Here is a 10,493-nt window from a genome sequence, read left to right as displayed (position 1 = left end):
TATATATATATAAATTTATGTGAGGAGGGATTAGACTTCTTTTGGTATTTTGTCCTGTACTTGTCTCTCATGCTTTTACATATTTTTCACCCTTTCGTGATGTCCTGTTCTCATTGTATATTTTTTGGTATTTTATCTCTTGTGTGTTTATGTTATGTACTTTTCACTCATAGGTGATATCCTGTACTTGATGTATTTTATATTTATTTATCTATAATCGAACGCCAAGCCGCCTTGTCCATAATAACTTTTTAATTTTATTCATAATTTCTGACTCTACTCTCTGTTCCCTTTCTTTCTTTCTTTCTTTCTTTCTTACTATCACTCTATAATCCTCTTAATTTTCCATTTCTACCCCTCCTTCTTTGCTGTCCCATCTATCTTTCTTCCACTAATTATTATCATTCATTCCTTCTCCCTTTTCCGCACTCCTTTTGTTTCTTTCCCTCATCCTCTCTCTTGTCCCCTTCTCCCCTGCCTGTTTTCTCCCATGTGACTATAGGCCATTTTTCTCACCCCTGTCTTTTCTGGATGCAACGTCCACATAGATAGACATCATTTTTCTTGCCTTCTGATATTTTTTCTCTCTTTTTTTCTCTTCTACTATTATCTCTTCCTTTATTTATTCTATATCCTTTCAAAATTTCTCCTAGGCATTATCCATTACAACACACCTTGGCCTAACGGCCCTTAATATTCGTCTTCATTGATTGTTTATTCTGTACGTCCACTCTGTTGTTGTTTGTTTGTTCAAAGCTGTAACTCTCCACAAATTTTGTAGTTTTAAAATTTCTGGATGCTGTTGTTTTATGAAGGTTTCCTATCTTGTCATTGAAAGCTTGAAATAGGGAGTAATTAACAGTGAACAACAGAGGAGGGGTCAGACTTCTTTTGGTATTTTGTCCCGTACTTGTCTCTCATTATGTGTTTACATATTTTTCACCTGTTGGTGATGTCCTGTTCTCATTGTATATGTTTTGGTACTGTATATATATATATATATATATATATATATATATATATAATATGATCTGTAGGGTAGAAACATCATAGAAAGGAGCATATTCACCATCTCCTTCAATTACTGCTTCACATTTGCTTGGCAGACGGTCAGACCATCATTTAAAGATATTTTTGTTAAATATTGTTATTGTTTTTGTTGAATAAAATTTGTTGAAAAAAGTCGCAATAATTATGCACCAACTCAATGTCAACACTAGTTTAAACACCTACAATGAGAATAATATTAATGGAGATGTAGGAATTAGAATGTATATGTATATGTTTATATATTGGGAAGGGTAGAATATGAGATTCTAACTGTCTTACAGGAAAATATTCTGTTATATCTATGGGAAGCAGGGAAGTTCTTTTCCAAAATTGTCATAAAATTATTTCCTTATACAAATGTAAATATATGTCTTGTTTATATATTTTTCAGTGAATGATCTTATTTGAGTTTCAGTTCTGTTTAAAACCATCCACAGTGTCTATGTACATCTTTCTCTAGCCACAATGAAATATGAATAGTAGCTTTATAAGCTCACTAGATATGGTAGTATTTGTAAAGTGGAAGTTCCAATATTCATAATTTTTTTGTGCTTATGCTAGTAGCTAATTTGATGAAGTATTAGTATGAGTATATATTTTGTTGCTGAATTGTGGTATAGCTTGTTGAATTGTTTAAAGAGCACATTCTATCCATGACAAAATCCTTATCAGTTATAAAACATAACATCTCATTTTATGCATCCATATGGACTTGCCTTGAACATATATGCCATAAGTGCAAGACAGCAGAGTCAAAGCCTATTCCATAAAAAATAACGCTCATAGAAGGGTTTCAAATAATGCAGTAAGTTAGTGAGACACATATTAATTATACAGTGCTTTGTATAGCAAGATAGAAGGGTGGGTGGGGCCATCCAATTTTTAAGCAGCATTCTTTGAATGGTTGGAAAAAAACTCACAGGAAGGAGATATAACACACATCAATTATATAATGCATATATTGCCAAAGGTCTTAGTCACTTGTAACTGCTTCCATGAGACCCCCACCACCGTTCGAATGCTGGACTTCACAGAGACAGTGACAAATGACCGAGACCTTTGGTGATATATCATGCTTGAGAAGACATGTCAAACCAAGTGAGTTCATAGTCATGGCCGATGCCAGTGTTGCATAACTGGCACCCATGATGGTGGCACATGAAAAGTACCCACTACACTCTTGGAGTGTTTGGCATTAGGAAAGGCATCCATTCATAGAAACCATGCCACATCAATTCGAACCTGGTGCAGCTCCTCAGCTTACCAGTTTTCAGTTAAACCATCCAATCCATGCCAACATGGAAAGCAGGAGTTAAATGATGATGATGATGATGAGGATGATGATGATGATGATGATGATGATGATGATGATGATGATGATGATGATGATGATGATGATGATGATTATGGTGATGATGATGAGGATAAGGATGATGATGAGGATGATGATGATGTGTAACTAAAACAAGAAAGATGTATTGCCCATGATACCTATTTAGAACAAGGGTGGCTTTGCTGTGCATTTTGAAAGTTAAGAAAATTAATAGTAGATTAACTAAAAAGTGCAGCAATGACTGTGGAAGAATTGACCAATTTCACTTTGGCTGCTTACCAATAACTTTCATTATGGGAGACAACCAAGACAATAAGACAAAATTTTCCAGAATAAGGATGTAAATAAAGTAGACATACTTTGGCTCGAAGGGATCGGTCTTGTTCTATTTTACTGTCAAACTTGTTGGCTTGTAGTTCTTGCAATTCAGCATCAGATAACTATAATCAAAAGTAAAGATACTGTATAAGGCAAACATTCAAGAAGGATTCAAGTAAATGAAAGAATATTCTGATAGGGAAAAAGTAAATTAGAAAAGAGTAAAAGTCAAGCAGAAACTAGAAAGAAAATTTGTTTAGAATAGCCTACATTGGAATCAAAATAGCCAATTACTGTCATCTGTGGACATCCAATACTAAACAAGAAATTATAAAATGGATCCTGCAGAGATTGACTATCAGTAAAACAAACTGTATGCAGATTTGATTATCTGGAAGTTTATATAGCACTATAAACTCATTACAGTACTAAGTAAGCTTTCAGAATCAAATTAATAGTTTGTTAGCAATGTAAATGGAGAACTATTGGGTTTTGAAGCTTCTTTTATCTTTTACCTTTTACTTGTTTCAGTCATTAGATTGCGACCATACTGGGGCACCACCTTGAAGAATTTTTTGTTGAATGAATCAATCCCAGTATTTATTTTTTCAAAGTACTGGTATTTATTCTATTGATCTCTTTTGTTAAACTACTAAGTTATAAGGATGTAAATACACCAACACCAGTTGTCAATGGGTTAAGGACACAAACACAGACACAGACACACACACAGACACACACACACACACACACACACACACACACACACACACACACACACACACACACACACACACACACACACATATACACATACATATATATGACAGGCTTCTTCCAGTTTCCATCAACCAAATCCATTCACAAGGCTTTGGTCGATCCAAGACTATAGTGGAAAACACTTACCCAAGGTGCCCACAGTGGGACTGAACCAGAAAGCATGTAGTTGGGAAGCAAACTTCTTACAACACAGCCATGCCTGCCGTAGAAAGGATTTGCATATCTTCCAATGCCTTTACCTACTAAACTCTCTCTTTTACCTTCATTATTTTTACTCTTTTACTAGTTTCAATCACTGGACAACAGCTATACCATGGCACTATCTCTAGATATTTTTTCATTATATAAGTTCATTATATTGATCCTAATACTTATTTCAATCTTGTACTTAATTTATTATGATTACTCATATGAAATTTTAAAAACTTTGTGTTAAATAAAAAAAGAAAAAAAAAATTAAATTTTACAAGTTTCTTTCCTTACAATTCCTTAATTTCAATTTTAAATTTCTAATCCTGCTTCTTAATTATGACAAAATGGTTATCTCTCTTGCAACAGCTATAATCAGCAATGAATTCAGGAAAATCCATTTTAAACTGTTGATGATGGTAAAGACATACATATTTATAAAAAGATGTCTTTTCCACATTGCACATCTGAAGGATTATGACTAAAAAATAACAGCTTGAAACAAATGTAACTAAAACTATAATTATTGCCTACTATAAAACATTTTCATTAGGTAGAATGCCCTGAAAACAGTTATGAGGTAGTATCAAAAGAGTTCCTGGACTAGTTCTGTAGCATGCCAACAGATACTAACACACAGTGAGAACTAGCAGTGACCTTCATGAGGCAGTGTGCCAAGTGACATTGCTCTGTTCACATTGCAAGTTGTGAAATTTGTGTTTTTGTGATCATGTGTATGTTATAGTTTGTAATTTTGTCATGTTAGCACTCCGTCGCTTACGACGTCGAGAGTTCCAGTTGATCCGATCAACAGAACAGCCTGCTCGTGAAATTAACGTGCAAGTGGCTGAGCACTCCACAGACATGTGTACCCTTAACGTAGTTCTCGGGGATATTCAGCATGACACAGTGTGACAAGGCCGACCCTTTGAATTACAGGCACAACAAAAACAGGAAGTAAGAGTGAGGGAAAGTTGTGGTGGAAGAGTACAGCAGGGTTCCCCCACCATCCCCTGCCGGAGCCTCATGGAGCTTTAGGTGTTTTCGCTCAATAAACACTCACAACACCCAGTCTGGGAATCGAAACCGTGATCTTATGACCACGAGTCCGCTGCCCTAACCACTGGGACATTGCGCCTCCACAAGTTTGTCATAGTCAGGAAAAAAGAACCAATATGAAATTTTGTGTTAAACTTGGGAATTCTGCTACAGAGATATTGAGCATGCTTTGGCAAGCTTACGGAGACAAGGCAATTGGTCATAATCAATGTTTTGAGTGGCACAGGTGCTTCAAAAGAGGAAGAATGCCCCTGGAAGATGGTGAGTGATCTGAAAGACTTGCCATGGGCATCACCCCAAAAATGTAGTATTGTGCACTGAGAATTCGTCTCCCAGGGTCAGACAATCAATGGACTATTCTACTGTGACATTTTGGAGTGGTTGAGGGAGGACATTTGATGAAAACAACTGGATCTGGGGAGTGCAAAGAATTGGATTCTTCATCACGAAAATGCAGCCTGTCACTGAGCTCTCCTCACTCAAGAGGTTCTCATCAAAGACAACATGGTATTACTTCTGCACTTACCCTATTCACCAGATATAGGTACTGTGGACTTCCATCTCTTCTTTAAGAAGAAAAGGCAGCTCAAAGGTCACCATTTTAGCACCGTTGTCAAGATCCAGAGTGAATTGCAGAACGTCCTTGACTTGATTACGGAAAATGACATTCCAAAAGTGGCAGTAATGCTGGGATCAGTGTATTACTGTGCAAGATGACTATTTTAAAGGAGATGATGTTAAAACTTAGGTAAAGAAATAATTTTTTTATTAAACATAACTAGTCTGGAACCTTTTGATATCACCTCATATTATTCTAAATGTAAACACTAAAAACTTTCCCTCTTTCATATTGATTCCTAAACTACTAATATTCTAGGAAGAAAAGACAAAAAAAAAAAGGAAATAAAAAAACACTCCATGAATTTTCCCCAGACTGTAACTATTTCCATCTTTAATAAAATTACACACTTCATAAAATGTGGAATTAAAAAAGTCACTGGTTATATCATGCTGTTGATTTTCTAAAAGAACGAAATAGCACTATACATGATTACCAATGACTAGAAAAAATTTTTGATCTTGCATTAGCTAAAAAAAGGTAAATTCCATGCATCATTTTCCATTTAATTTCTTGATTCTAGTTTCAAATTTCTAATCCTGTTTTGATATTATGAAGAAATGAATATCTTCCTTGTGATAGCTGCAATTGTTTTATCATGTTTTATCATGATCATAAAAACTAGTACAAACACATATTTAATTATTTTCTGATGAACTTACCACTTCTGTTTCCACTGGAACTCTATGGTCATAATCTCGACCATATCCTGTAGATGGTCTTTCACTGTTATTGGCATATGTTTCTATAGAAGTTGTAAAATAGTTTCAGAAAGCTATAACAATACATTGCATTTATGAAAAACATACACTTTAGTTTTACATGAACAAATATGCATGTATATCAATCTTCATACCAGTATGCATGCACACATTTATGGTTATTTAATAGTATGCAAATATGTGTCATTATATCCATATGTGTATAAATGAATAAATGTGTATGTTAATGCACATGCACACACACACACACACACACACATGCACATAATTGTATGTATCCACAAGTATATACAGCTTGGTAACATGTAATATGCTTTTGCTAATTGTTTTAGATTCCTATATAGATACAACCAGATAATATGTGTGTGTGTGTGCGTGCGTGTGTGTGTGTGTGTGTGTATTTTCACATACACACATATGTGGTAACAAGGCAGATATAAACCTGAAAAGGTGCATCTTAATTCATCAAATTTAGAACACTCAATTAACTAACTAGAAATCAGTTAATGCTATGATCGCTGTCTAAGTGAAATAAATAGACTGAATGAATCTTAAACATGCATGTATGTGTACATGTATGTATGTATGTATGTATGTATGTATGTATATACAGGGTGTTCAGGTTAAATTTGATGATTTATTATGTCTCTTTTGTTTTTTTAGGAAAATCTTGATATATTGCTGAATAGTCAGAGGAATTGTGGAGCATAATGATTAAAGTTGTAGTTGAAAAAACGTTAGCTGACCTGTATGACTGGAAATCATTTAAATGTTGGAAAAGAGTGGCCTGTATCATAATTATTTGCATCGGGTAACAAAACACCGACATGGTGATTGCTGTTGAATGCTCTGTGAAGATTGTAAAGGCTGTAAGATGTTACATGGATATCATAAAAACCAAGTTCCCCCAAACAGTGATGGTCTCAAGAGAGGGTGACATCATGCCACTCCTCCTCTTTGAACAGGGTCTTAGGCTCAATTCAGATGACTATGTAAAACTGCTGGAGATTGGTGAAATCCTGGCTGAAGAAAATTGCTGCAGGAAGACCATATGTGTTACAGCAGGGTTCAGTTCCTTGCCATGCCTCTTGAAAGAGTCAACAGTGGTTGTCATAGTACTTCTATGACTTCATCAGATTTAGTTTCTAGCCTCCTAATTCCTGTGATTATAATTCTATGGATTACAATATGTGGAGCATGGTTTAGAAAGAAACCAACAACTCTGCCTACAACACTATGGCTGAGCTAGCAACCAAGATCAAGGAAGTGTTTGAAGATCTTCCCAAGGACACAGTGAGGAATGCATGTGCCAGGTTTTGGAGCCATCTTGAGGCCATGGTGGAAGCTGAGGTCAGATACTTTCAGTCAACTGTTATCTCCCAGTCATAATTTAGTTGATAATCTTTGCTTTTTAAAAATACCTTTATTTTTGGATGGGATATTGTGTTTTCTTTAACCCAAACACCCTGTATGTATATCTGTATTTGCTGTTTTCCTGATTGGAATTTTGAAGTTTATTTGGACTGGTTACCAGTTCATTGAGAAGGATGTAAACAAAGGCAACTTGTTTTGTTAGTCATCCTGTGTGGAAGCATTCATCCTTTAAACTTCAGGAATGTCTCACAGATCTTTATTGTTCCAGATAGCAGTGTCATCTGTAGTATATGGATCAAAGAGCTATATCTTTTCTCCATGAATCCATGTTCTCCTATATTTTGAGCTAAATGGATTAGTGCAAATGCTTCAGCCCTAATGATTATTTTTTTATCTTTTATTTGTTATACTCATTGGACTCTGGCCATGCTGGGACACCATCTTGAATGATTTAGTCAAACACATCAATCCCTGTACTTATTTCTTAAGAATGATATTTATTCTATTGGTCTCTTTTGCCAAACCACTAAGTTATAGGAATGTAAACAAATAAACAAACCAATGCCAGTTGTTAAGCAATAGCATAGGGGAAGAAACAAACTCACACATACAAATATATATACATATACATACATACATACATACATACATACATACATACATACATACATACATACATACATCATGGTGCGTGGCTTAGTGGTTAGGATATTCAACTCATGATTATAAGGTCATGAGTTCAATTTTCAGCAACACCTTCTGTCTTTGAGCAAGACACTTTATTTCACATTGTTCCAGTTCACTCAGCTGGCAAAACTGAGTAGTTCCTGTATTTCAAAGGGCCAGCCTTGTCACATTCTGTATCATGCTGAATCTCCCTGAGAACTACTTTAAGGATACATGTGTCAGTGGAGTGGTCAGCCACTTGCATGTTAATTTCATGAGCAAGCTGTTTCATTGCTCAGAATAACTAGAAACCTCATCATCATAACCAATGGAGTGCCAGAATATATATATATATATATATATATATATATATATATATATATATACAATGGTCTTCTTTCAGTTTCCATCTACCAAATCTATTCACAAGACTTTGGTCAGCCTGAGGCTATAATAAAAGACATTTGCCCTAGGTGTCATGCAGTGGGACTAAATCCAGAACCATCTGAGTGGTCTCAGATAATATAAGAAAACAATGGATTTCAATAAGCAGAGAAATAAATATGAATCATGTGAGTGTATTCATGTTTATGCATACTGATACACATAAATACATATACAGTAACAAAGAAACCAACAAATAACGAAACATACGTTTGTACGTGATGATGATGGCCGTCCACTCGTGACTGAGGAAGACCATTGCCGACCTTCAGGAACATTGTGCACTCTAGGACTAACTTATATTTTGCATTTGTGGCTCCGTTGGTGGCTAATGAGCCCTGCTCTTGATAAGCATACACGACTGCAAACATTGCAGATTAAGCTTTCCCCATTCACATACATACATTCACATACATACATACATACATACATACATACATACATACATACATGCATGCATACATACATACATACATACATACATACATACATACATACATACATACATACATACTTTATTGGGGCACTGGGATATGTAACACACTGCCTAAATACCAATCTTGATAAATTAAGCTTTTCAAAACCAGAAAGGAGAAAGCTGATTTGCAGACTACAGATCAAAGCCATCACTGGAACTTTAAAAATCTGTAAAACTTTCCAGAAGTTTATCATTTAAGTATATATGAGCATGTCTAAAATGCAACTATATGCATGAGAATACTTACTTAAAATGAAACATACATATCTGCACATATATGCATACATACAAAAATACTTTGTTGATGTTGAAATTCCAATGTATGAGCCTTAGGTCTTGGTTAGAAACTGGCTCTTTCTTTGTTGGCAAGAAATCTTGAAATAAAACTGAATAATGACATACATACATACACATACACATACACACACTACACACATACACACACACATACATACATACATACATACATACATACATACATACATACATACATACATACATACATACATGGAAATAATTACAATTACAAGCCATTAATAAAGCTGTAAAAATATATAAAACAAGGCAGAAGTTTAATCTGAAGTATGTACACATATATGTATATACAGTCAAAACTGACAGACTCAAACATGCATAGACATGTAAGCATACACATATATACACAGAGTCACAATCATAAGCCCACACACATGTATACACATACGTTAGTATATACATATATGTATGCATAAAAAATAGATAAACAGAACATCTGCAAAGACATGTTTAAATCAATTCATTTCTCTTTATGGTAAAGGGTAGCTAAACTTAGCGTGTTGCTGTTTACGGTACATGCACAATTTCATGCAAGAAAACAAGACATTCTTACATGCAAGTTCATGCAGTGCAAACATCAGTTTAAACTCAATAATACAATGTACAATGTAATATATATTAATATACGATTTAAAGTAATCAATGTCAACTGAAGCAAACGTTTCTTAGGTAATGTCTGTTCAAACTTCAACTACCACTACTGTCACTCATTACAATAGCATACATAAACACACACACATATACACAAACACATACATATGCATGCACACAAATATATATATTTATATGTGTTCCATCTTTCTATCTATACCTCTGTCCTGGCCTCTACTTCACTGCTATACCCTTCTGTCCCTTCCTCCTTGTTCCACTTCCTCCCTCCACCATCCTCTCTATCTATTTATCTATCTGTCTTCCTCTATCTTCCTATCTACCCTTCTGTCCTGGCCTCTACTTCACTGCTTCTGTCCCTTCCTCCTTGTTCCATTTCCTCCCTCCACCATCCTCTCTGCTCTCCTGTGACCCGTGGTCAACTTTCTTTTCACTCCAGCCGCTGTGAAGGCAAGACGAACTACTAGCGTTCTACCTCAGATTTGCGTTTGGCCGTACGGCTTTTGAATGTTGTTTTCACTGTCCATTTTTTCCTGT

General features: G+C 35.2%; 1 protein-coding gene across 2 annotated transcripts in view; it reads right to left on the bottom strand.

Moving 5' to 3' along the window:
- The window catches only part of LOC106877357 (polycystin-1), a 144,523-nt gene that overhangs the window by 36,243 nt on the left and 97,787 nt on the right, over positions 1–10,493 (bottom strand). For both annotated transcript variants that reach the window (XM_052967101.1, XM_014926242.2), the window contains exons 19-20: positions 6,011–6,093; positions 2,743–2,823 (exon numbers count right to left, since the gene is read on the bottom strand). In XM_052967101.1, coding sequence (XP_052823061.1) covers positions 2,743–2,823; positions 6,011–6,093 — 164 coding nt within the window. The remainder of the gene's footprint in view (positions 1–2,742; positions 2,824–6,010; positions 6,094–10,493) is intronic.

This window comes from Octopus bimaculoides, chromosome 4 (assembly GCF_001194135.2).
Source record: "Octopus bimaculoides isolate UCB-OBI-ISO-001 chromosome 4, ASM119413v2, whole genome shotgun sequence".
Lineage (NCBI taxonomy): Eukaryota > Metazoa > Mollusca > Cephalopoda > Octopoda > Octopodidae > Octopus > Octopus bimaculoides.
This window is presented reverse-complemented; position numbering and strand designations above follow the sequence as displayed.